This window comes from Phalacrocorax aristotelis, chromosome 9 (genome assembly GCF_949628215.1).
Source record: "Phalacrocorax aristotelis chromosome 9, bGulAri2.1, whole genome shotgun sequence".
NCBI lineage: Eukaryota > Metazoa > Chordata > Aves > Suliformes > Phalacrocoracidae > Phalacrocorax > Phalacrocorax aristotelis.
This window is the reverse complement of record NC_134284.1, coordinates 19,694,554-19,722,086: the sequence shown is the minus strand read 5'-3', so window position 1 is coordinate 19,722,086 and position 27,533 is coordinate 19,694,554. Positions and strand designations below refer to the sequence as shown.

The window sequence follows — 27,533 nt, the reverse complement described above, 5'->3', positions numbered from 1 at the left end:
TGCTAGATCCAGGGGAGTGCAATGCAAGTAACAGCAATAATAGCATCCATCCTGTATTTTGGATCTTCAAGCCAGCAGACAGATAGTCATCTTCACAAACTCAACCAAATACCTATTGGCCTGACTGACTTCTACTTTCTGGAAAAGCATTAGTTGTACAAGTCTGCACTATAACCCAAGGATGTGGAGTGATACACTTAAGTTATTTAAAATCATTTTGTATCTAATGTAGCAGATTCCATCTCTGCAAAACCTGTTCTTTCTGTCAATGGGCTATAACCTTATTTTGGGAAAAGTAAATAGTTTGCAAGATTTATCTTCAATGCAGTCTTGGTCTTTTTGCTACATTTTTTCAGTGAAAAATCCGTCACGGCAGTTGTTCTATGAGGTATATGTAAGTTGGTGGAGCTGGTGTGTCACGTATGCGTGATGTAGCATTTGACAAAGATACGTGGTATTTATTGAAATTGTTTCAGCTAGTATTTTTATTCCACCCACATGTTGGAAATGCATTTATTTGCTCAAAACATAGGGCATAATCTACGTACAGTACAGACCTTTGTTACCCAGGCCCTGCTCTACCTGCCACCATTTAACTAAGGAGCAGGTGAGTACTGAGCTGGTGGGCCATGTGCAAGTACGCCTTTCTGTGGGACAAGATGTGAAAGAGCGATCAGCTCAATGAGGTGACAGAGAAAGCCTGGTATGTGGGGGGAGGAAAGAGGAGAATGCCTTTAAATGGATTATTAAAAAGCTGAGAGTGAGTGTGGATGAGTGGTTTGAAGGGGGGGGGGGAAGAGGCAACCTTTAAGGGGCAGGAACTAATTTTGTATTACATTTTGTGGAACAGTAGAGCAGATGGAGCAATGCTGCATGTTCATCATTAGCCTGTGGAAGAATGAGATTAGATGAGGGTTTTTTTGGGTGGATTGTTTTTTGTTTTTGTTTGTCCCCAAATGTCATCGGGCAAATCACTTTAAAGGGAGCAGTTCCTGCCAGTGGCCGCAGGGCCCGGCTCTCTCGTTAGGCCGCCTCCTGCCCTCCCCCTCCCCTGGGTGCGGGGGACTCCCCCTCCCCTGGGTGGGTGCGGGGGCCGTCACAGCAGCGCGCCGGCCCTGGCCGGCGGGAAGGGCGGCAGGCGCGACGGCAGGGCCGCGGGCAGGGAAGGAGGCAAGGCCGCAGGCAGGCCCGCCCGCGCCGTCGACCCCGCCCCGCGCTGCTCCGCCGCTGCCAGGCAGGGGGCGCCGCTCCCGCCGCTCGGCCGCCAGCGCGGCGCGGGCCGCAGCCCTCAAGTTCCGCCGCTCCAGCAGCAACCGCCGCTGCTGCCTCGGCGCCCAGTGCCGCCGCCCTTATCTGTCCTCTCCTTCCTGCCCGCTCCTGGCGCCCCGGCCTCTTCCCCCGCCGGGGCCCATCGGCCCGTGCCGGCCATGGCTACCAAGAAGGCGGGCTCGCGGTTGGAGACGGAGATCGAGCGGTGCCGCTCGGAGTGCCAGTGGGAGCGGATCCCCGAGCTCGTCAAGCAGCTCTCGGCCAAGCTCATCGCGAACGGTGCGGGGCCGGGCGGCGCGGGGCGGGAGGCGGCAGGCCGCGGCGGAGGGCCCGCGGGGTGCGGCCGGCCAGCGGAGCTCCCGGGCGCCGGACCCGGCAGGTGCAGCCGGGCGGGCCGCCGTGAGGGACCTCCGGGCCGCCCAGCCGTGCCCGGGGAGGCGGTGGGGCGTGGGGGGGAGGGTGCTGGAGGGGCGGGGAGCGGGTCGGGGCGGCCCGGGCGGCGCGGCCCCGCGCAGCAGGAGCCCCCGGAGGGCGGTGGGTGCCGCCGGGGGCCTGCCCCGGCCGGGCGAGCGGGAGCCCCGGGAGCCGGCCGCGGGCGGTGCGCTTGGGCGCTGGGCCCCCTCTGGGGTCCGGGGGAGGCCGCATCCAATCTCGCCGGCGGCGGGGCCCTGCGGGTCGGCGGCCTGACGGTCTCTCACGGGTGTTGCGGTTTTGCAGGCGCACACGCTGCCTGACGGTGTGCGTGAAGCCCTGCGTGTCCGGAGGAGTGTCTGTGCGCGGCGCGTCCTCTGAAGGCTTCTGTCCTTTTACTTAAAAATACCTCAGCAGTATAGCGCCACTTCATCTCTTTTCTTATAAAAGCTACGAAATGTTTGCTTGGTCCCTTATTTCTTATATCACAAACTTTTAAACGCTTAGCTGAAGGAGGTGAAAAGCAGTGCTTCGTTCTGAGGTCTGGAAGTGCCTAACAAACAAGGTTGATGCAGGGAAGTTCTGTTTGGTGTGGATGCCTTCATTCTGTGTGTGAGAAAAGACATGGGGATAGTGCCTGCCTCTCTGGGCTCCCTCATCTGCTTGAGGTGGACCTGGAGGTATTTTTAGCAGGAAATAAAGTCTGCAGAGACAGAACTTGAGCTGAACTCAGGGGCGATAAGTTAACATAGAGAGAGGATGTGGTGTAAGGTTGGCGTCACTGGGAGTGAGTTCCAAAGGCAGTGATGGCTTTACACGTTTAGGCAGATAAGAAAATGGGATGATTCAGGTCTATAGAAATGAAGAGGAAAAGCCTGAATCAAAGTAAAGAGAGAGAATTTAAGAATAGATGGGTGGGTAGTGGATAACCTTACATGTGTTGGCCTTAGAAACAACTGCGTGATGATCCTGAAATACACTGGTATTTTATACTAACTGAAAATAAGCACAAGTGAAAAGGTGGAGGGTATGATGCTTAATTGAAGTACATGCTTCACTGAGTTACAGACTATGGACTAGGTGGAGATCAGTTCAAGCAAAGGCAAATGTTTTTTGGCTGTCTGGTTAAGAAGAATGATCCTTCATAGTTTTAAGATGTACTAAGGTATTTCAGATAGGTAGGGAGACCTTGGCAGATGTTATTGACAGTTTGACTTAAATTTCTCTGACCTGGGTACTTTTTACCTAACTGAAACATATCAGAGAATATATGTTTCAGTGATTTTCCTATTATGGTATCTTCTAGGTTCTGTACCAGCCAAAAATACAAATTATTGGAGAATTTCCTCATCTTTAAAACATGGGGAAGTATCATGTAGATTTTTGTCTCTTTCTGACAGCACAGGAATGGTTAAATCAATGTCCGCAGCTTCCAAGTTCTAGCTGAGAACATCAACAGTCAGTAAGCAAAGTGATCCTAAGGGACTCTCCTTTTGTAGTGGAGCAAGACAAGAAAAGAGTAATTTATTTAATGAAATACATACCCCTGCTGTTGACAGTGTCTAAAATTGTAAGTTTGCGTTCTAGATCCTGGTGAACCTAACACGTTGCAGGCCAAGGTTATGAGCTAGTGAGACTACAAAGGAGAGGCAGTGCCTCTGTTCCACTCCTGAAGACAGATATAACTGAAAGGTGTTCTGACGCATATCCCTGTTCTTAGTTAATCTGAAGCAACTGATTTAAGAAAAAGTGCTCAAAACTTCACTGCTTCTTTCTGTAGCAACATTCAGTTTTACAAATCAACTAGGGAACGGAAAACAAAAGATCAGTGTTTTGGCTGAATGTGGAACAGTATGTCATAGGAATGGTTTAAAAGCGTGAGGGGAGAGGATCTTCATTCTGTCCGTATACTGGTGTGTAGGTAATGAGCTCTGACTCTTGAATGCTGGAGCATTTTAACTGAGGGAATCAGCACTGCTAGGAATAGGGTTTATTCCTAATTGAACACAGGTGGGATGGGTTCCTTTGGGGAAGCTCTCTTGTAATCTCTCCAGTCTTGCACTATTGCAAAATAATAGACTGTTAGTTTCCTAAGACTTAATTACACCTCCCGTTTGGAAATGGGGAATAGAGTACTCGACAGAAATTTTAATAGTCTGGATTAACATTTGGGCTGTTTTGCACTGACACATTCTTTCCTCTTATCAAGTGCCCGTCCCTTGAAGCTCACAACCCAGATTAGACAAAGGAAGAAGTAGCAATAACAGCTCCTGGGATGAAGTTCTGTGTGGATGCATAAGGCAATAATATATACTTCCGGAGAAGTGCAGCACTTGAAGTGCAGTATTTTGAGTGGATTTGTTTTTTTTATTGTTTATTCTGTTCTGGTGATCCCCCCTCACAGAATTAGGAGTCTGTGCAACCTGACAGTGGATCAAATATAAATGGCAGTTTATATAGGATTTTGGATGCACAAAAATGGCACTTACAATCCATCAGATACAGAAATTGGTTCTAGTATTTGAAAGGCTTTGTGAGCTTACTGAGCTTTAACCTAAAGAGGGAAGAGAAATGTTAATGGGTTGGTCACTGCCTTTGTTATTCTGTAAGTAGTAGTCATGATTTGGATCATGGAAAATGTGTGCTTTGTGTCAAGCCTGTGACTTGCATTGTTTTTCACAAAGGATAGGTAGATGAAAGAAGGGTCTTTAACCTAACTCAGAACTGTTAGGCACTTATGCGGTTTGTATTATATTTCTCTCCTTCAGAACCAGGACTCAGCAGCAATAATAAGATTCATGCCATGTAACACAAATCTCTGTTTCAGCTCTTGCTTCATCAGCGCTCCCATAAAAGATTGGGTCAGAACTGTTAAGTGCAGGTGGGTTAGCCGTGGCTAATAGCAAATGCCTGCCCAGCTGCTCAGTCTCTCCCCTTCCTTAGTGGGGCAGAAAATAGGATGAGAAGACTCATAGCTTGAGATAAAGATAGGGAGAGCACGAGACCACTTACTAATTACTGTCGCAGGCAAAACAGGTTCGACTTGAGGAAAACTAATTTAAATTGTTGCCAGTTCAAACGATTCAGATAGTAAACAGAAAGACAGACATGAAAGCAACACTTCTGCTCCCCCATTTCCCAGGCTCAACTTCACTCCTGTGCCCCTCCCTGCATGGCTTGGGGGGCAGAGGGGTTACAGTCGGTGTGAGGTGTTTTCTTTCCGCTGTTCCTTCCTTCTCGTGTTATTCTTCTGCTCTGGCTTGGGCTCCCTGCTGGCTGCAGTCCTTCAGGAGGAAAATCTGCTCTGGCACAGGCTGTCCATGTGCCATAGTTCCTTCAGGGTATATCCACCTGCTCCAGCTTGGGTCTTTCCCAGGCTGCGGTGGTGGATATCTGCTCCAGCACCTGGAGCACCTCCTCCCCCTCTTTCTCTGACCTTGGTGTTCCCTCTGCTATTTCTCACTCCTTTTGTTCCCTCCTCCTCCCTGCGGTATTTTTCTGCCCTTCCATAGATATGCTTTCCCAGAGGCGCTGCCAGCTTGGCTGAGGGGCTCAGCTGGCTCCTGCTGTGTATCTCTTGGAGCCAGCTGGGCCTGGGACATGGCAGCCCCTGGCCTCTTCCCACAGGAGCCACCCCTGCAGCCCCCCTGCTACCATCACTGTGCTGTTTACACCCAGTACAGTAGGATTTATCAAAACTGCAGCAGCTGGCTCAGAAATCATTGTGCTACCCTGGGTTTCACAAAGATGTGGTCCTTGGCTAGTCTGTAAGTTGTTTGGTTGCAAGAAAGGTGCTGTCCTCAAGTGTTCTCTTGTGTGGTGTTGTTCCTGAGTATCACTTCTCAAAGGGAACTGAGAGAAACCCCAAGTTGTTAGAAATAAAATCTTAAAGCAGTTTTCACTAATGAAACTTTGCAAGTGTTCCCAACTAGTTTAACTAACTGAAAAAGGTTCCTTCTAAGAAAGTCATGTGAAGAAGTTTTGATTCCATTTGTTGAATTTTGTCTAATATTGCAAATGAACAGCATGGTGGTGAAACACGGTCATGAGCGTTAGCAAAACTCCAAGAACAAAATTACTTGTTCACAGATTATTGGAAGAGGTAAAATAGTAAATACTGAATATCTGAAATTAATGAGAATGTATTTTAAAGTGCACCCAGTATTGGGAAGCATTGGTTATAGGATTCTTTTCTGTTTTAAGCCAGTCTGAATGGGCTACTTTATTTAATAAAGGCCTTAATCTGTAGGAGAACCGTGTACAGATTTGTCTTGGAAAACTTGCTTAGCATTAAAAACCACGGTTGTGTGAATAAGATGCAACGTGCCATAAGAGAGAAATTTTCTCTAAGATCATACTTTAGTGTAGCAGTCCCCAAAATAACTAGTGATGACCACAACACTTTGATGTTAATGGTCACATATATTTGAAATCCCTGTTGTTTTTTTCCTCATTAAAAGCTTTTTATTTTTTAAGAGATCGGTAAAGTTGTTCATCTCAAATATTGAAAAATAAGACCTATGAAATACCAGTGATGATGCTTTTTCAGTAAGTTTATCACAACATGTTGTTCTTACAGATGACTCATGTATTTTATTGATGTGTTCATGTTTTCATATTTATTCTTTTTCTATTTTGATTGTATTTTGAAACTTCTCTGCAACAGCTTCAGTGAGAGTATTGTGTCATTCATAGCTTTGGGAACTGGGATTCTCAGGGTGCCTGGAATTTTGTGGTGTTTGAATGATGATTTTGGAAGCTAGCAATCACATTTCAAAGCCGATTGCAAGTTCGTCATGATTTTTTTCATGAAACAGTAGCATCTCGAAGCAAGTGGCTACATTGGACTTCAGTAGGAAGGTTGTGTCTGCTCAGAGTGTTCTCAGGACATCAGTGCTCTAATGTTTTCTTTATTTCCTTTGGAAACACAGTGAGGAAACCTTAGGTCAGTTCAGTGGCAAGCTGAATAGATAAAATAAAGTATCCATGAATTTCCACAGGTATTTCCAGCCATTCATTGTTGCTGCTGTCAGAACGTGACCTTGCTCAAGTTCAGTGAGATGTATGGTTCTGTCTGGGAAAAGCACTGAGGAGGTGAATTTTTATAGTTCAACTGAGGTAGAATGATGTTCTGTAGAAACCTTAGCCAGTGTGAAATATTGTGTTACTGTGGGGGGAGAATGCATGCCCCGGAAATTGGTGGATCTGTATGCTACCAAGAGCACTGTGACATTGCCGTGAAAATAGAACATTACAGGTATCAAGTTTGCTGATGGAAATACACCAGCCTTGTAACACACTGCTTTCTTACCAATTGAATTTCTTACTATCATTACTATCCCATTTCTGTTTGTTGTTGTTTTGTTTTGTGTGTGATCTTTGCTCTGACTACTTCTCCTGTCAACACCTTGTTTCTATAGTGTCTTATTATATCTTTCCTCTCATTTAGCCTTGCTGAGTAAAGGAGCAGAGTAGCAAAAACAAAGGATGAGGAAATTTTATGTGTCTGTTTTTTGTTTGTCACTTCCTATGCTGCTGCTTTATCTGGGTATAAGTGGGATGTAAAACCAGAAACATCTTATGAGTTTTCGTTTGTTTTGATCCCTTGTGAAATACAAGACCTCAGATGTACGGTTAAAGCTTATCCTCGGAGTAAACCAGGGATTTCTAAACCTCTTAGAACTTGTGCCCTACTTAGGTGTTTATCAAATTTGGTTGGTTTTTATACATACAGCTTTAATGCAATTTATATATGCAAAGCTTTCCAAAGAGACCTACATCTCCACCTGAAAAGTTTGCAGACCATAATGTGACATGCCTTTTTGCCTTTCCACAAAAGCGGAAATGAAGTGCTCTCTTCAGTTATTACTTTTTTTGTTTTCCTTCTGTTGCTTTCACTATCATATTTACAGAACAAGCATACTAAGGACACACATTTTTCTCAATGATGACCAAAGATGGTGACAGTACTAAGATGTGTTGTCTTGTTTTTGACTGACAGCTTTGTTTCTTCAGACAGCCAGGGGAGTTACAACAGTGTAAGTGATGATGTAGATCTGCTGCTTGTATTCCAACTGACTTGTCATCTGGAAGAGAAAATGCTGGCGTAGTCAGTATGATTTCACAAGTAACCAAGCTGGTCTAACGCCTTGCTGCTATTGCATGGAGGAGCTCTTTATTCCTCCCCTTACTCAAGCTGCTCTTTCGCTGCTGTTTCTCCTAGTACGTGTTCCTGGTCTCTCCCTTGTGTTGATGAACAGCAGAGGTGGGACTTACTGTGCTGGGCCAGCAGAAGACTCTATGCTCCTCTTTCTGGGGTTAGGTTCTGCTGGCTTACTGAGCTGATTTGCCTCCCACAGGAGTCTGAAGAGTAGTATAACAGCTTGTGGAAAATTAACAGTGGCAGCAGCCACTGAAAGGCAAAGGCAAGGGGAACTTTCTTCTTCTCCCATTGTAAGGAATCATTTAGTTGGTCTGAGGAACTAAGTATTTCTGGGTGTTCAGAGCTTATAGCCGCATACATATATAAGGATACTTCCATATATTATGAGTGTAATTATTTTAGAAATTAGACATCTGACATATTAATGTTGGGTTGGTTGCGCTCTATTGCTGTGTTTAAAATCATAGAATTGTTTAGGTTGGAAAAGACCTTTAAGATCATCGAGTCAACCATAAACCCAATGCTGTCACATCCACCTCTAAACCATGTCCCTAAGCACCACATCTACAACTCTTTTAAATACCCCCGAGAATACTCAACCTCTTCCCTGGGCAGCCTGTTCCAATGCTTGACAATCCTTTCAGTGAAGTTATAAGAATAAACTGTAACCTGGCTTAGCAGTGTATATATACCGGTATATGCCTGTATTATAGCTGCTCTAGGTTCCTTTTATCTAACTTCAAGGATTAAAGGTTAGCATTAACTTTTTTCTATAGGGGAATAAGTTCATTAGCATAAATTCAGGGTCATTGATATAACTTCTGTTTTAATTTGATTTGCATGGTAGTAAAGAAGGGGGCAGAAGGTCCTTAACCATACCAGAATGTGGGCCATTCCCCTCCCCACAAATCTGTCTTGTAAATAATCAGATTTTAGAACTTGATGGTTAAATTCTCTGCCGTTTTCTCTGCACTGAACACAGCTTAACTGATGATCTGATAAGGAGCGACTGAAGAAAATAGCTTTGTAAAAAGCAAAGTGGCAGGATGTTGAGAAAAATTGGAGGGAGTGAGGATGTCTGGCTAGTAGTGCTATGTTTGTTGGTAGCAAGGCCTTTAATCATTGGAGAGCATTTGATCTCTGCTCCAGTCTCTGGAGGAAGAGTGCTGAATCTGGGCATTTCCCTGATGTCAGCAAGTGTGTGGCAGAATGTATAGTGGCAATTATTAGTAAGCTGCTCTGATCAGAGATGTTATCAGTTGCTGTGTTGCTTCAGGAGATGTTGTATGAGTTTCTATAAGTTCCCACTCTGCTGATGATCTGTTTGTGACTGGGATGATTCCACTCAATGTGTATGCATAAACAGAAATCCTTTACTATAATCTCGCATTATATTCAAGAGAAGGGAATGTATGAAAGGTGGGTTTTTTAAATACAGTTGTAATTTTAAATCTCCTTTTTATTGATTTTGCTACAGCTTTATAGTGTGTATGCTATTTTTCCAACAGGGTCTTGGTGCGTTCAGTTCACAGAATAGACTGGCCTCTGGAGATAGAGCCAGAAATCTTAAGGCCAGAATCAAGTATTTTGTCAAATCATTAATTTGGTCTTTAGAATTACCTTGATCATTGCCTGTGGGAGTTATCACCCAAGAAATCTGTAAAATCTGTAATATTGTAGTAGGAAGAAGGCTGCACTTAAGCACTCTGTTACTAAGTTTGTCACCCATATTAGTATTCTGTAGAGATGGCATATTAACAATGACTAATCAACAACTTGAATTTTGATACAGCTGCTCTACAGCTGATGTTTCTGATGTGTAACGGGTAAAGGGCCATAAAGCGAAGGAAGGACTTTGAAATGTGTGCTTGTATTGTCTGGAAAAGAGGAGAGGATCGGATCTGACCTTAGCAGATACTTAGGAGTTGTTTCTTCGCTAATGAAAGTAGATCCCGAATGTTTAAGCTGTACTGAAAGAAAGGAGGGCATAAAAGAGGACTTATGTGTTATAGAATTTGTCAAATACTGTAACTGTTCTTCCAGTGTTAAGTTCCCTGTTTAAGCGTTTAATCTGCAACTGTGTATTGTTGTTCTGTTTTGGTGACTTGGCTATATGAATTAGAGCTTCCCCTTTATTTAAATAAAGGAGTAGTCTTTTTAGCCTTGAGCTTGTTAGGTGGTGGAGCCCTGGTGCAGACAGCTCCTTGGGGAGCTGACACCTATTATGTAGTTAGGCATCTGCCCGAGGTGGAGGGTGTTGCCAGGTTTCACAGAAGACTTATCTGTCTTCTTCCCAGAAGGAGGTATAAACTGTGCTGCTTTCACAAAAAGTGGGTGGGAAATCACTTTTGGCTCTAGACAAGTTCTGAATGCAGCTTAGCTGAGCCCAGTAACTTGTTTTATCTCCATAAAAGTTTTGGGAAGGCAACCAAGATATGAAAACACCAACATCTTCCAGGCCCTCCCCTGTTTTTTCTGCTGTTAATTATGTGAACAAGTTGTTGCTTATCTTTCAAGTGTGCCTTATTTCAAATTCAGGTTTGCCTGGGCTCAGCTTCTAGCCACATTTCTGTTTTCCTCTTGACCAATTAATTACAGTCTCTTTGCTGTAATGGGGAGAAAACGCTGTGCATTAACCAAGACTAATGGGATTGCTTTAGAGCTGGGTTTAAGGGCAGGCAGAAGCAGGGGACCTACTGCTTTTAGAACAGCTGATAGAATTAAAAAAGAAAAAAAAAAAAACAAAAAATGAAAAAAAACCCGCAAAGTTGCTAAAAGGTGCTTTCGGTCTTAAAACTGGTGGTTATGTACCTGAGACAATCATCTCTGAGAGTGGCAGGTGTAGGCTACTGCCTTTCAAGAATTTACTTGACATTTCCCAGGTGGAGCTAGTGGGGAGGGCAGGGAGGAAGAGGATGAGAAAAGGCTATTTTCTGTGAGTGACTGGTTTTGGAAATGGTTGAGAACTGCAAGATCTCCTCTTCTGGAGAACAGAGGGTCATCTGAGTGCTTTCGTGTGAACTTTGGGTCATCCTGTAGGTGAAAAATGTCCCTTTTCTGACCTGACAATTAATCAGTGATTAAAACAGAGATGGCCAGGGAGTGAAGGTGTGAACCAAAATCTCTAGATGATGACTTTTAGGAGTAAGGAAGTGTTCCTGATGGTATAAGTTGGGCAGAGTCAGGATCCCTTCCATCTCTTACTACTTTTTTGTCAACCGTTTTCTTTACATTATTGGGAGAACAAAAGTTGGATTCCGTTATCGTCATCTGTCAAATTTGCACTGTGCTGCAGTGCAGCTGTTTGGTAGAGCGTGGACAAGAGCCACTGTCCCCATGACATGGTTTGGTTTTTGCCTTCTATCTAGAGATTATTGTCTCTAGTCTTTTTGTTGTTGTTGTTAGTAGCAACAGGAAAACTGGTTTGTCCTTTGAGAAACAAATCATGGCAAAAGCAGGATTGAAAAGAATTCCTAGCTATCACACCATGTGCTTTTCCTGTTCTCCAAGTTGCTCTTTGATCTTCTTTATAACCTAAACAAAACATAAATGGAAAGAAGCTAAATTTTTCATTCTCGCTCAATGTAGAACTGTTCCCAGTTAAAAACCCAAAAATGGTGGTGATCCTGTTTCCAACGCTTCATGCTTCCCAGTCTTGGTTATGACCTACATTCTTATTTCTTGGTTTCATGTTGCATTTGACTGAATGGGCCAAGTTTAATTCAAACAAATTTATCAATAATCTAGATGATACATTTTGTCTGTTCTGGGTTGGTTATTTACTGTTCTGATGGTCTTAACATTTCACAAAATTTGGGAGCTTGAATATTAAAAGCGAGCCATAAACTAATGTAACTTGAAGCAACTGCTGCAGTTTTCTGTTCTTAATATGTGCCCTAATAAAATAAATTTCTGTAGTAGTGGTACTTTGGAATTAAATTTGCATGTGCATAAATAGTCTAGGAAGTCTATAATATTTTTCTTCAAAGTGAGTTTTGGCTGTCAAGCAGGAAAATTGCCTAGACTCTGCGTAGCTGCACAGTAGAAGGGTGTTGTGCCCTCTGTGTACTTAGGAGGTAGAGGAGTGAATGACTGTATAATTAAAGGTGTTAATAAGTAGAATTAAGTTTCTTTGAGCAGCTGACTCTGCATTTTCTGCTTCTGGTCTTACATGTGTATCGTCTGCATCAGCCTGCAGCCTTTCTGCCAGTAGTGCCTGTTAGTCTGTACGTGTTCTCTAGCTATTCTTCTGCTGTCCCCAGAGACCTGACTGGACAAGATCCTGGGCAACCTGCTCTAGTTGATCCTGCGTGGAGCAGGGGTGTTGGACTAGACCATCTCCAGAGGTACCTCCCAACCTCAACCATCCTGTGATGCTGTGAATTCTTGCTACTTAGTAGTCAGCAATGGAATTCTCAGTGACATCTGTATATCCATATATTGTTTTTATTTTCTTTAATGTAAGCCTTGTATAAATGTAAAGTTTAGTTTTAGCGTTCATTTTAATTTGAGTAATTTCTGGTCAGAGTTACTTGAATGGGTACTTGGAGACTTCTGCTAATATTCTTCTTTAGGTACGCCAGTGCTCTTAATGACTCTTATGTGCATCATGAACAAAGCAAATGTCTTTGTTTTAAGTGTACATTCAACTTGTTCACAGTTAGAAAACATGTTTCATGCTGCTTCTGCCAGATGAATGTGAAATCAGCTCTGGATCCAGGATTTCCAGATCCTTCTCTGGAAGAAAGCTCTTTTCAAAATGGCCTTCTTAATAAATGTTATGTGGCATGCTCCTCAGCTGTTTTTACAGAAACTTAACTCTGAAATTTTTGTCTGGGTACTACATGGAGCAGATGATCCCTTTGGGATCCTTCTTGCTGCATCCCCCTCCTGGGTAAAAATTACTGAGTTTGGTTTTTTTAGATTTAGGCATAATGATAATCCAATATGTTTTAGGAAGTCTGAGGAAAAAATCCTCTCAAAATAATGCAACATCTAGCCCATCAGGTACTCTGAGCCTTCAGTTTTATCTTTAGAGAGAACAAGAGTTTTAGGAATTCAGTAGGAGGAGTTTCCTTTCTCATTCCCAAGCTAGTTTTCCTCTGGGAAGATTTGAAGCACCAGAACAGAGGTTACAAGGCAAGTCCTGACTTGCTGGAATCCTGAATGTCAATTTATGGTCCCATTGGGATACTGGAAATCTCATACTTGTCCTCTTTACCCCTTGACTCTTTCTTCCCCTGCTTTTTAATTTTTTTTAAAAATATTTAGCCCTGACTTGAAGACTTGAAGTTGTTATTTCTTCCTTTCTCTGGAATCCAGTAGAGGGCAGGTGAAGCAGCAGTATCTTCTGGTCTTGCAACTCTCTGCTTCATCTGATTTGATCTCACCTCATGCAGAATCTTCATTTGGAGCTAATGATAACCATGGTCTTTTGACTTCAGTGCATTTGGACAATTGTGTTTTTTAAGAATCTGAAATATGTTACCTGAAATACTGAAGATATTGGTGGAGAGTGGGTGAAGTGATACAGCATGCTTCTAGATCTGTTATCTGCTTCCTTACAAGGAAAGATTAAAGTTTGTTTGGCTAGTCACCTCAGATTCTGTAGCTAGTGTGCTCTGTATTTCCTATTCCTAAATACTTCCTATTCAAATTCGGATCCTCAGGGCTTGAGTCTGGGGTTGAGCATCTTTGCTTAAGTCTTTGTGGTAGGAGATTTTATCCTAATTCTGCATTTTTCTTGCGGCTGTGTAATTCAGAAGAGTGAAACAATACTAAATATATTTCTTTTAATCTATGCCATTTGGCATATGAGGAGAAAAACACTGGTTTTTCCCATACTCTTTCTGCCTTTAGATGTTGAGCTGTCAAGGCTCTATAATATGTAACTATGTTAGCGCAGGCGACAGGTTCTTTAGTCCTGTTGAGAGCACTTAATCATTCACTATGGGTGTGTCTTGGTGTACTCTGGAATTGAATTAGGTTTTTAAAGTTACCTCTTGGAGGGGGATTCTGCAAGCAAGAGACACCTCCTAATCTGTATTCATTTAGGGCTTTTGTGTATATATATATATTTTTTAGCTGTGTGCCGTGTTGCCATTCTTTCCTTTCTCTCCCCTTCTCCCTAAACTTACTTTTAGAAGGGAATTCCGAGCTAGATATTCCTCTCATGTAGCCTGCCAGCAACCCCTGGGTTCTTCCACAAATGCCTGGAGGCTGTGATAGCGTTCATCAGAAAACTGATTATTTTGTATTTTAGCATGTGATTCAGTAGATGATTCAAGGCGGACCATGGTTTTAAGCTAACCGTAATAAATATTCTTCATCATTCTTGACCCAGGATAAATGAAGATTAATCCTGTTTTAATTCTATGTTTTCCTGTAACTACTTCTGATCCTGATAATGCTGTAACAATTTCGCTTCAAAAAGCAGATGTTAAAAATCAAGTAGCAAAGCAGCTGTCATGATATTTTTAGACACTATTTTACAAAAACATGTGATCATGTGTGGTTTTTCCCCCACCCCGTGTTTAAGCCAGCCTTTATTCTCATTTTGCAACATGGATCAGCCCTAACAATCTTCAGAGAGGGATAGCCATGTCTGCACAAGGCTCTTCTCAAGACATTTTGAATGAGTGTGTCTAAGCTGGAAGAAAAAAGCTCGCATGTCTTGTTTTTTTTTGCTTTTGCTTTCAGTGCTAACAGAAATCGATATTTCATCTAAAGCATCCTTCAATTTGTCTGCAGTTCCAAGATGCTCAGGCTTGTCTTTGATTATAGGCAGAGGACATCCTATTAGGCAGGCAGATTATTTCAATGATGCTGTGCTGTTGTAGAAACAGATGGGCAAGCTAGGAAATGGTCCTGCAATGCAGTTGTGATATGTCATCAAATATCCCCAAATATCAAATACTAAGTAATTTCTGATGAACTATTCAGCTGAGGAATGCATGAATAAGGGGGAGTCTTTTCTTTGATCAAGAATTTTGTACTGATCCGTAACTGTCTCAGTTTTCTAAAAGTGGGAAACTGGTTTTACTGGTATTGAAACTGTTTACTAACAGGGCTTTTTCTCTTCTGAAACATCTATTTAGACTGGCTGGAAGAACGCTAGACATCAAGGTATCTAACAACTTTACACGGTTTAATTTTGTCTTTTTAAAGTATCTCATAGAAGAGCATAATCTAGATCACTCATACTGTGCTGGAAGAAAAAGCAATTTCGTCTTAAACATTACTTCATGTTATTTCAGGATGTCTTAAGGGATAGCTAAAACTGATTAAAAACTCTGCTAGAGCTATGGTTTCGTAAATAGTTTCTGTTAGAAATGTCCACGTAATTGGAATTTTGTTATAAGGAGCACTGAGGCTCGATCTTAGTGGCACAGAATGGTTGACATGCCTTGAGCCAATGTGTTGTTAATAAAACAGTCATAATTTGATTTAAAAATTTGTTGCCAATGTCTGGCCCCAACTGACTGACTTAGCAGATGAATGACTTGGTGAATAAGAAAATCTTTCTCTGCAGTAACTTTTTTGGTTTGCATTCTCTGACCTGTTCTCTTCCAGTGTTAGTCACCAGCAGCTGAGTGAGTGCAGCACGTCTGTGATGAAAGCCAGTGTGACAGTAACTGTTTCTGTTATGGTGCTCACGATATATAGCAATGGTACAGGGAAAGGGTGAGTTGTGCTGTATATGAGTGACCTAGAAGAATGGCTTTTGTTTTGATGCTTAATCGGATCTGTGTGTAAGTTGGGGCTGTTATTTTCTCCCCTCCCACCTTTACTCTAAAGAAAAGTATGTGTAGTACATGTTGCTGCATTGTGACTGTCCCTAGCTAGTGTATGGATCATTAGCTTCTCTTACTTGTATAAATGATGGGAACAAAATATCTGGGTGCTATAGACTACTTTGATTCTCATCTTAAGGTATCTGGATAGTTTCAGAGTATTTGCCAGCATGAACTTACAGCTTTGCTCTTGCTTGTGTCCCGTTTTTAGAGACAATATAATATTTTTTAAGTCATTGTCAGAGAGAAGAAACTTACTGGGCGGGGGAGGGGGGGAGGTCGAGAGGGAAGAGAGAGACTAAATTTTCTAGGGGCGTTTTCTTGTTTCTCTCCTCTTACTTCCCCCGGTGTGAGAAATTCTGCTGTGTACAAGAGAGGATTAATCTTACAAACTTTCTGCAGAGTGCTACACCTGTGTCTATGCCTGTCTTGTTCCACTGTGGCCCCACAAACAGGTGACAATTGGAGCTTCTCTCCTCTCACTGTGGTGCAGCTGTTGAGCAACTGGAGTATGGAGGGAAGTATGGCTACAGTCTGCTCTTGCATGTGCCAGTGCTGTTCTTTGGTTATAGACAAAATGATGATTTTCCCCTTTAGTAGTAGGGATGGTTTCAGTACTTCGTTTTAAGAACCCTCATGCCTCAGGGAATTCATTTTCACACCTAACAGTGCAAGGTTTATTTTCTTTTTCCTTAGTGTCTAACCTGTTCTTCAAGATATCTGCTAATCTATTGTAACCATCCAAACTAGTTGTTTCCATGCTTCCCTGACAGTTTTGCAGTTAACATAAACAAAACATCTCTGGCAGCTGATGCAGTCTAGCTGTGTTTTTCACCTGTCTCTCCCTAAAGTTCTACTGTATTTGTATCGAGTTTGCACAGCAAGGTTTTGGTAGCAGCGGGTGCTACAGGGGTGGGTTCTGTGAGAAGCTGCTAGGAGCTTCCCCTATGTCCGATAGAGCCAATGGACCTGCTGCTGGCCTAGGCCAAGCCCTTCAGCAGCAGTTGGTGGCACCTCTGGAATAAAGTATTTAAGAAGGGGGAAGAAAACCTGTGCAATTGCAGCTGGAGAGAGGCGTGAGAATGTGTGTGAGCAACAACCCTGCAGACACCAAGGTCAGTGGAGAAGGAGGGGGAGGAGGTGCTCCAGGCACTAGAGCAGAGATTCCCCTGCAGCCCATAGTGAAGACCACGGTGAGGCAGGCTGTCTCCCTGCAGCCCATGGAGGTTAATGGTGGAGCAGATATCCACCTGCAGCCCGTGGAGGACCCACACCAGAGCAGGTGGATGTGCCCGAAGGAGGCTGTGACCCCATGGGGAGCCTTTGCTGGAGCAGGCTCCTGGCAGGACCTGTGGCCTGTGGAGAGAGGAGCCCATGCTGGAGCAGGTTTGGTGGTAGGACTTGTGACTCCATGGGGGCCCACGCTGGAACCATCTGTTCCTGAAGGGGCGCACCCTGTGGGAGGGACCCGCACTGGAGCAGTTCACAAAACTGCAGCCTGTGGGAAGGACTCATGTTGGAGTAGTTTGTGGAGGACTGTTTCCCATGTGAGGGACCCCATGCAGGGGAAGAGTGTGAGGAGTTGTCCTCCTGAGGAGGAAGGAGTGGCAGAGACAACATGATGAACTGACCGCAACCCCCATTCCCTGTCCCCCTGTGCTGCTCCGGGGCAGGGGGTAAAGAATCAGGAGTGAAGTTGTGACCGGGAAGAAGGGAGGGGTGGGGGGAAGGTGTTTTTAAGATTCGTTTTGTCATTATCATACTCTGATTTGAAAATAAAACTACTTTCCCCAAATTGAGTGTTTTGCCTCTGACAGTAATTGGTGAATGATCTCTCCCTGTCTTTATCTCAACCAATGAGCCTTTCGTTATATTTCTCTCCCCTGTCCAGATGAGGAGGGGAGTGATAGAGCAGCTTTGGTGGGCACCTGGCATCCAGCCAGGATCAAACCACCACTGTATTTAACTTAAAGAAATGCTTGTTACAGGAGTGTGGGCCAGAAGAATTTTTGAGACCTACTTAAAGGAATGCATGAGGGGGAAGGCATATGTGATACTTTCTTCTTTGGCACGTTTGAAGTTCTGCTATTTGAAGTGTTGAAAAATGTCAGTGATAGACCTCACTCTTTTCGTTGCAAACAGCCTTGATGATATTTCAGTTCCTGAACTAAAGCACTGATTTTTAGAGTGTCATTTGGATTCCTTGCTGTTTGTTTGATGTTCGTGATGCCTCAAGCTTCTTTGGAAATGAAGTTCACTGAATAAAAGGAAAAAGGAATGTTGCTTGTTAAATGAAGTACTTTGGTTTTAATGACTACAGTTCAGGGAGGAGGCATCTACTTGCACATCCCTTAAAACTTAGAGTAAATAGTTTGGCATTTTTACCTGTTTTTAAATCACTACTTAGCTTTAAAAGTACAGTTAGCATAATTAATATTCACTGTTCTTCTCCAAAGTAGGACATTACTATGCTGACCTCAAGTACTATTTTCAAGGCCCACTCTTTTTTTAATTACCTTTTTGAAGAGGCTCATAAACAAAAATTGTGCACTTGGAACATTCTCTGGAGTCTTCTGAATATTATTAGTAAAATGCTTCTGCTGAAAGGAGCCCACAGTGACCTGTTCTTTGCAAAACAAATAATTGCATTCTGTGAATGTGTTCTGAAGCACAGTTTTCTAAGTTTCGAGTGGGACTCTGATCTCTGAGACCCTTTCACACAGCACACGTTAGAACTTCTTACAACAAAAATTAACCTGCCTTGCATTGGTGTACAAAACCAGCTGTCTTTTCTATGCATGTGGTTTACACTCTTTGACTTCCAGAGAGATGGAACAGTTGCAGAAAGTGCAGGGCTGTGCTAAAGCTATCTTAGAGCAGGATAATGTTGGTCAGAATATCAGACTTTACTACTGGTTTATAATAATACTGTGGCTATGCTAATGAAATGTGGAATTTGGAATAAGGCTGGGATAAGGGGATCAGTTTAATGCCTTGTTTAGTTCACAGCTTGAAACTGAAGTTACGCAAGCTGTTGATTTTTATCAATTATGTTAAGATTTCTGTTTGAAGGGAAAGAAAGAACACGCAGAAAATAAACTGTAACAAAATAGATGCTGAATATCTTTGAAAAAATAGCTCACTTTAGCATATTGCTTCTCTTGGAAAATTTGATTTATTGCAGCAAGTGACAATTGTCTGTACCGCTTGTGCTTTTTAGTATATGTATCAGTTCTTGCAGAAAACCTGTTGATATTGATGGAAAACTATACCATTTAATGGAAAAGTCTCATGAAGCATTATTCCGTGACAGAGAATGAGTGTGTTGGGCAAAGAGGGCATTTACAAGTCTCTGATACCCAGGTGGGTTGTATCATAGTGCTGAAAGAGCTGGCCAATGTCATTGCAAGGACACTGTCATTTTTTTAAAGATTCTAGTGATCAAGGGTGATTCCTGGTGACTGGAAAAAGGCAAATATGGCCATTTGCAAGAAGGTCAAGAATAAGGCTCCAGGGACTGCAGGTTGGTCAGCCTGATCTGAAGCCGTGGGAAGATTACGAAGCATATCCTGGAAACTGGTTGGAAGGATAAGGAGGTGGTTGGGATCAGTTGACATGGGTTTATTAAGGACTAACCAACCAGATAGCTTTTGATCATGAGAAGTGGCTGACTGTATGGATAAAGTGGGGACATTGGATATTGTTGGCTTCAACTTCGTCTAGACTTTGGGCACAGTTCCCCATAGTACGTCATGTAGCTCAGTTAAAAAGGCAGGTGGTAGGTGGAAAACTGGCTGGGCTCAGAGGTTTGGTCACAGGTTAAAAAAAAATTCCGATCTGTGATGTATTAGAAGTGGGGCCTCTCAGGGGTTGATAATGCAGTCAGTACTGTTTAGTAATTTTCTTGGTGACGTAGACATTGAGAATGCACCCTCACTGGTTTTGTGGATGATGGAAAACTGGAGGGGAGTATATTACTGCTGTTTAGAGGGATCTCAACAGGCTGGAGAAACAGACTAATGGCAAAACTCGAAGTTCAGCAAATGCAAATGCCATGGTCCTGTACTTAAGAAGGAGTAACTGTCGCAGTATAGCCTGGCGATCAACTGGCTAAAAAGCAGCTTTGCAGAAAAGGACCTGAAAGACCTGGTGAATGACAAAGGGAGCATGAGTTGGCAGAAAACTCTTGCAGTAGCGAAGACTGACCACATGCTGTGCTGTATTAGCAATAACATAGTCAGCAGTTAGAAATTATTATTCCCTACTGTTTGTCACTTGTGAGACCACATCTGGAATATTTTTATCTAGGTTTGGGCTCACCAGCATGAGAAAGACATTGGTATAGTAGAGTCAGCCCTGTGAAGGGCCACCAAGATGATAAGGGGGCGAAAGCATGTGACCTAAGAGAATCAGTTGAAAGAGCTGAGTTTAAATCTTAGAAAGGGAGGGCAAAGAGGGGATCTTACTGCTGCCAGCTCCCACACTGCTTTGAGTATGGAGGTGGCCTCTTCTCAGAAATGCACTGTGAAAGTATCAGAAGCAATGGACAAAAATTGCAACAAGGGAAATATTGGATGGATAGCAAGGAACAAAATTCCACAAGGAGAACAGTCAAATGTTGGAAAAGATTGTCCAGAGGGGTTTTGTGATCTGTGGAAATGCTCAAAACTCAACTGGGTATGATCCTGAGTTGCCTGCCCTAATGCTGAAGTATATTCCTTGCTTCTTCTTCACTTAGTGCATTGAAATATCTTTCAATTTTTGCTGAACAGACTTCAGTGAAAGAGTAGCAAAATTTGTGTAAATTACTTCAAAAATTCCTGGTATTATACTGATAACATTGTGAATGTATGGAAACAAACCGGGTCCTTCTCTACTTCTGTTTCCTCAGAGGATTTAAATTTTCAGATATAATATATTAGAAGAAACTTCAAATCATAGGAGGTTTGAGAGCCTATGAAATAAAAAATGGCAATTGTGCAAATTACAGATGAGTGGTATGGTCCGGGATGATGAGCTGGGTGCAGTAAAAGGGTATGTTTCTAGGTGGCTCTCTTGCTGCTTTCCAGAGAGCAAAGTGTAGCTGTTTGCCTTTGGCCAACCTCAACCCAGTTTCAGGCAGGCTCTGTGCCTACCAGGGTCCCGGCCCGTGGCTACGGGTGGGAGGCAGTCTGGGATCTGGAGCTTGGGCCCTTGTCTAGGAGAGTGCAGCTGGCCATGACTGTCAGACCTGGTGGTGGCGGCTGCTGCTGCTACAAGGTGGTGGAGTAATGGAGGCTGCGGACAAGGGATTTCAAAGCCTGGTGTTGGTCCCTGCAGGTGCTTATGCTGAGAGCTTTCCCTGCTTTCTACTGTACTCTGAGATAATGTATGGGTAAAACTTATGCTGTAGTAAAGAATTTTTTTCCTCCTTGTTTTCTAAACACAGGAAAGAGTCTGCAAGCCATATTAAGTCATAAATGTGCTCAGCCCTGATAGATCAAGTGCTAAAGGCCTCTTTAACTCACTTGGTTCCTGCTGCAGCTAACAATGGGTTTCTTGTGCGTTACCAAAATACTTCTTATTTACTGTAGAACCTTCTATTTCTAGCTCTCTTCAAAAACATTAAATTTCCAGTGTGCAAGAAGATTAGTTAACCTTTAATGCAGCATACCCTAAGCTGTATCGCTGTATCTAAAATACTGTAGTATACAAACTTTGAGCCTTTATATTTGTCAGAACTTAACAAAACAAAGAGAACTTAAGTTTAAACTGTACGTTAGGTGTTTGAGATGAAAACATTTCAGTCAAACTTTATAAACTAATCAACTTTGTTAAAGAATGTGCAAATTGTATGATGGACTTACTGATGCATGTCAATCTGTGCCATTTGCTGTCTGAGCGTTGAACAGGTAAAGCTTTTTTTTTTGGTTGGCAGTTAGTGAGAGATAAGATATTATACTGTAGCTGTATTATTGAGTGGTAGTAATTCTTTTTTTTTGAACTGGGAATTGTATGCCTTTAATATGTATTTGAAAGATGCTGAGGATCATGGTGTGTTTTTGGTGGTGTGTTTTTTTTTTTCCTTAGAGACACCTAAAGTAGTGGTGCACCAGTGAGATACTTTGTTTTCCCGTTCCTTTTCTTTCAAGGAACAGATATTTTTGGCTAGCATGTATCAAAGCTGTTTCCAGAGTGCGCTGTTGTTGGGAGGATAAATAGAGCAGAAAGTGCACTGTTTGGGCAAAACAAAACACACTTAAAGAAGCATATAGGTGCTCTTCAAAGAAGCAAGTGCATGTAGAAAGTCATGCTTCAGATTATTTTGTGTTGTCTGATCTAGAGACGAGATGAGAATAGCTGAAGTATCAGGAGAAACTTTGTGCAAAGGAATGGAACTGTTATTGCAAATTTGAGATTGAATTTTATAACTATGGTCTGAAAGCCAGAAAATTAAGCAGGCTTGTAACCAGGCTGCATCTGTGGTGTGGCTTGTTTTCATCTGGATGCTGAGATCTTTCCCTCTGCAGTAGTGTTTGTACAGTAAAATGTGAGTGAATGATAGCTGAGAATAAAAATGTCCAGATTACCATGGATATCTTTCCCAGAACACCAAATAAAAAACATAAATGGAAAAATAAGCACTTTTTTAATGCTTTTGCTATTTCTCTGGTCTCTTAAATTCACTCTTGAAGAAACTGTGGTTTAAGAGTCAGCAGTTAGCTGGAGGTTTTAAGGAAAAAAAATTCTAGGGTTTTTGTCTTTCTACTTGATAGGACATATTACAGGACAGCACTGGTCCTTATAGTTTAGAGTATAACGGCATTTTACATGGGTTGTATACTAGTCCAACTGACATGAGACTGAAATTTGCTGTACTTAAAAGGTGAGATAATGCTGATGCATTTATCCTTCCTGAGGGAAAGCTTTTCCTCTACAGTAACACTGAGTTCTGCATGTCTTGGTCTCTCTGTCCCTTCCCATAACCTCTAAGGGCAGTGCTAATGGTTATAGGGCAGTGAGCACTTTTCTGGTTGTTAGCTTTTTGCCTTTTCCTTTTTAAAATTTTATTTATTGTTAGTTCAAATTTGGGTTATTCAGATATTGTTTGCAAGACACAATCTGGTCTTCTCAAGTCCCAGATAGTGAGGTTATGACTTGTACAGCTCTCCTCTGGCTAGAGGAACTACTCAATACATTTCAGTAAAATAAATTTAGTGGTCCTGGGTAAGGGCAAGGTAGAGGATGTCTAGTTTCTTGAATTTTGGCAAATGTGGTAGCTGCAGCTTTGCTGGGCAGCCTGGTATTAAATTCTACCCTTGTATCTGAGAAGGGGTGGTATGCCTCCTAAGACATGCAGAGAATGATGAGAAATGGGCTTTCGTACTGAAGACTTGGGATGGCTGGAGCCTTACCAAGGTCTGAGTGATATGTGCATTCTTACAGCTGAGATATGGATGGTGATCAAAGGCATCCTGAGGGACACATAACTCAAACTTTGTTGCAAAAATTAATCCCATATCTCTCAGTATTCATATTTGAAACTACAATAGGCATTTGGTGAAGCACACACCCTTTTTTTTGGTAAAGTGAATATCAGAAGTGTATAAATGATTTCTAATATTTCATGTTTGCTTTTATTTACAGATGACATGGCGGAACTTCTTCTTGGGGAGTCCAAACTAGAACAATTTTTGAAGGAAAACGCTCTTAAACACAGTAGTAGTCCACTGGGCCCCCGACCAAAGCTGACTGAGGTCAGGAAACATCTCACAGCAGCACTTGATAGGGGAAACCTAAAGGTATGTAAGTCAGTCTGAGCAAGAATTACAAAAGCTGAAATTGACTGGAATACTCTGATGATCATGGAGAAAAACGTGGAAAGTGCTTGTGTGGTGTTCAATTATCATTGCTATTCCCAGAACACCATCAGCATTATCAGAGCTATTTCATGGCTCTGTTTCTTAATGAATTTTTGTTCAGGTAAATTTCTCAAATCTTCTTTCATTAGAAGAATAAGAAAACTGTCATTGACTTCTGGGATGCTTAAGTGAAGTACTTACAACCTGTTTAGTGGAAGTTTTTTTTGGAGTATATAACTATATTGTTCTTTGTGGTACGTTAAATAGAAATGTTAGAAAAACGCAAAATACTTCACAAATTTCTGTAATAGTCTCTTAAGTAGTTCGGAAAGGTTCCATAAGTTATGTTTGTGGGGGCAGAAAATTAGGTTAATACTTGAGAGCAATTTTCTGTCATAACCTCTTGATGTTCTTAACCATTCTGGCCCTTCTTTGCTTAACTATTACTGTTGCTACTGTGTCAGCTTATCTTTCCTGTATCAGTGACCATCTTTTGAGAGATCAAAAGGACCTTGTTTTACAGTAATCTGTAATGTTTTGCTTCCTGTGATTTGTGAGAGTATTATCTTCCTTTTCATCATTCTTCCATGAATCCTTTTTTCAAGACATTTCTTCTGTCCCAATACTTTGAAATTGTGTGAATTATATGTTCTACAGCTTATATATTTATAATTAAGTTTTGGTGCTATGTTATATTCAGCTGTGCTTGTGGTGTTAGAAAAAAAACATTAAAGGGGTTGTAATGATAGGCTACCTTTAAATAGTTTTGTCACCTGGCAAAGCTGGATCCTGACAGAGGTATTTCTGGTGCATGTGGAAATTATTGTGTGAATGTATAAACTGACTGGTAATGCTTTTCAGTAGGTTGGTGGAGTGATTTTGGGGATTCACCCCCTACTGCAAGCTTCCCAAATATTACATGAAGACAGGATGTTGGTTTGTTGTTACAAGAAATATCCTGAGGGTTTGTACAGTGCCTGTGTACTGAAACCAGACCAAATATTTTTCAGAAAGAATTAGGTGTGTTTTCTCAGGAAAAACACTTTTTTTTATTCCTCTTCCTTCTAGCCAGAATTCTTACAAGAAGCTAACCTAATTATGGCAAAGTTAAACTATGTGGAAGGTGATTACAAAGAAGCTCTGAACACTTATGCCAGGGTTGGAGTTGATGACTTGCAGCTAGCTGCAGTGCCACCGTATAGGCTACGGATGATTGCTGAAGCATATTCTACTAAAGGTAAGATTGCTTTTCCAGCATAATAATGTGGAAATAGTTTTTAAAACCTTAATTCACATCTTGTTGGAATTTATACAAATTTTTGGTGTGCATATCGTCAGCACAGTGGGGGAGTACCACATTTGTAGTTAAATAGGAGGATGGCTTGAGTACTTTAAACTATTCAGAATTTGTGCTAGGTTGACAAGACTTTTACCTTAATTAATATTCTAACTCAATTTTTTCTTTATTTAAAAGTCCTTTGATATGTCAATGTCACAGTAACTGTGGCTGGATACTAAAAAGTTGAGTTTCAACAGTAGGGCACTTCTGCAGTTACTGTGGTCAGAATTGGAGAACCTTGATTCACTGTGATGCCTTCTATTGAATGTTGAAATGCTCAACCTAAGCTAAATTGCTTAACTAAATTGCTACTTAATTGAGAAAAATAGTAACAACATGCTAAACTGATTTAAAGCAGTGCGTTTCTTGTGTAGTTTTATTTTTGAAATTTTTTACCTGAATCTTTATTTAAAAACTTCAGAAAGTTAAGTTACTTTAAAACAACTTTTTTAATAGTCTGGTATAGTGAAAATTGTAATGCTGGCCTTGTGTCTTAAGGTGGCAGTGCCTCTTCAGTTTAGAAGACTCATTAATAGGCTGGGTCAGTGTGTTGAGGAAAGTGGCAGTTTGTATGCCGTAGGTTATTCGAATTTAGTGTGTCTAAATGGTTGCTTTGGTCTGTTGTGTTTAAGCTTTGGTTTGGTGTGCATATATACTTTTTATTATGGCAAAAGGAGTGTCAAACTCAGCAAACACAATTTAGGAGGGACCTCAATAGCATTCACCAACTGGTCAAGGACTGTTTCTAACCTTAGTCTTGGAAGAAGTGATTGTTTTCCACCAATACAGTCCTCCAGTAAATGTTAGACAGCATGAATCATTCTCTATAGGGATGTCAAGGAAACAAGAGAACTAACTGGTAGCAGAGACAAAAGGATGCTTCTTAAATCTGGGCAATATTTAGGTTGAAGTGGAAAGGGAATACATCAGGAGTTCTTATATATGACATAAATCTGCCCAGTTCTCTCTTGCAGCCTCTGTGTGGGCTTTTTGGCGATGTCTGGTATGGGTAGACTTCCACTCCGCGTTGTGGTTTTTGTTTCATTTCATAAACCTGTGAGGAAGCCTGTTGAACTTGTCATGTTCTTTCCCCGAAAATCCAGTTTTGGATTTGATGAACTTTACCTAGACTTGCTTATCTCTCCATGGAATCCCAGTAATTTAATTGGAACTTTTCCCATAGCTCAACTCTTCTGCTCTGTTTTATTTGACCTCATAAGGATGTATAACAGTTGAAATATAAAGGTATCTATTTTGCAGAAAGGATTGGTATTATTACTTTTACTTACCGTAAAAGTAATTTATTAGAAAATAGTAAAATATATATCTTTTCTACCCTGGAATGTTTTGTAGGTTCAGCCTATTTAAAAAAAGAGAGGGAAGAAAACCACCATGACTTCTCCCAGATGTGCTGGGATTTTCTTCTGATTACAAGTTTTATACTTAAACTTTGAAATTGATCATACCAAGCCTGATCTAATCTTGATCAGATTTCATTAGTTTGGTCACTTCTACTGCATGGCTGGCTACCAGTTTACCTGAGCACACTATTGGGGTTTTTTGTTATTATCGTTCTGTTAATATTCAGAATCATCCTTTTGTTGCTACTATGTTTCCAGTTCGAATGGAAGATCAATAAAATTCAATATCCCTTCTTCCCATGAGAGCAGGTTGCAAGAATATATTCTTCTGTGTGTTCTAGCATGAGGTAGAAGTTACAGAGAAGTCTTAAATTTAGTATTCAAAGTCTAGATAAGTTTTAGAGTAATTGACAGCTAAACAGTGTATGTTTCTACCCAATAGTGTACAGTTAATTCTCCTTGTCTTCCCCTCTCCCCCTGGAATATCTCCTTGTAAGAGCGGACTATAACACTTTTCAGTCTGAATTCAGAGTCTCTTCAGACACTGGTAGCTTTAGGTAGTACCTAAGTAAGTAACAAGTTATTCTTACAGGGATTTTGTGCTTCACTAGAATTTGTATTTCTGCTTGCAAGTTTAAGGATAACCTGATTATATAAAGATAAGTCTTCTGCCTATTCACATTTTATGTCTTTGGCAGTCATGAACATAGCCTGATGTTATTAAGCAATGAGGGACTGTCTATGCTGCCTGTTTGCAAGCGTCAGCCCGGCTGCGCTGTTCAGTGCGGCAACCTCCACAAAGGCAGTTAAAGCCCATTTCAATCCAGTTTTGGGAAAATCCAGTTCCAGTGGGTTTGCAGTCTTGTATCCTATTGTGTAGCGGTCTGATACTGATGTACTTACAAACAAGAAAGGTAGTGAGCAGATAATGGTAGTTTTTAATTGCCTTAAATTTTTTTTCCTTACTATGGTAAGACCACCTCCAAGTGCTCACCTTCTCACTTTGTGGCTTCATTCTGTAACCTCAGAGGTGATAGATTGTGTGGGATGCATGAGGCAAAGCCTCAGAAACATGATTAGCATAGGTCAGGACTCAGCCCTGTTTAGATATCCCTCATGCAAAAGTTGTGAGGAGGTACCTAACACACAGTACACTGAATGTAGTGTAATTCTGGTATTTTCCTGCCTTTCTTCACCATTTCCTCAAATTCACAAGATAAAAACAGAAGTGTAGTGGAGGATGGTCTTTTATATGGTTAACTTTGTGGACAGGCATACTTTTTTGACCTTAAGCTGATTTTTGTGTGTGTGTCTGTGTGCCCATAGAATCCAGTTCTGGATTAGATCTAGTGTTTT

General features: G+C 41.7%; 1 protein-coding gene across 6 annotated transcripts in view; it reads left to right on the top strand.

The window, feature by feature from the left end:
• Positions 1-1,229: 1,229 nt before the first annotated feature.
• The window catches only part of TTC7B (tetratricopeptide repeat domain 7B), a 145,603-nt gene continuing 119,299 nt past the window's right edge, over positions 1,230-27,533 (top strand). For 4 of the 6 annotated variants that reach the window (XM_075103706.1, XM_075103703.1, XM_075103709.1 and 1 more), the window contains exons 1-3: positions 1,230-1,548; positions 23,263-23,417; positions 24,546-24,714. In XM_075103706.1, the coding sequence (XP_074959807.1) occupies positions 1,428-1,548; positions 23,263-23,417; positions 24,546-24,714 (445 nt within the window). In that variant the 5' untranslated portion in view covers positions 1,230-1,427. Of the gene's footprint in view, positions 1,549-23,262; positions 23,418-24,545; positions 24,715-27,533 lie in introns of those variants that run through there. The other 2 variants (XM_075103707.1, XM_075103704.1) reach the window with 2 other exon arrangements.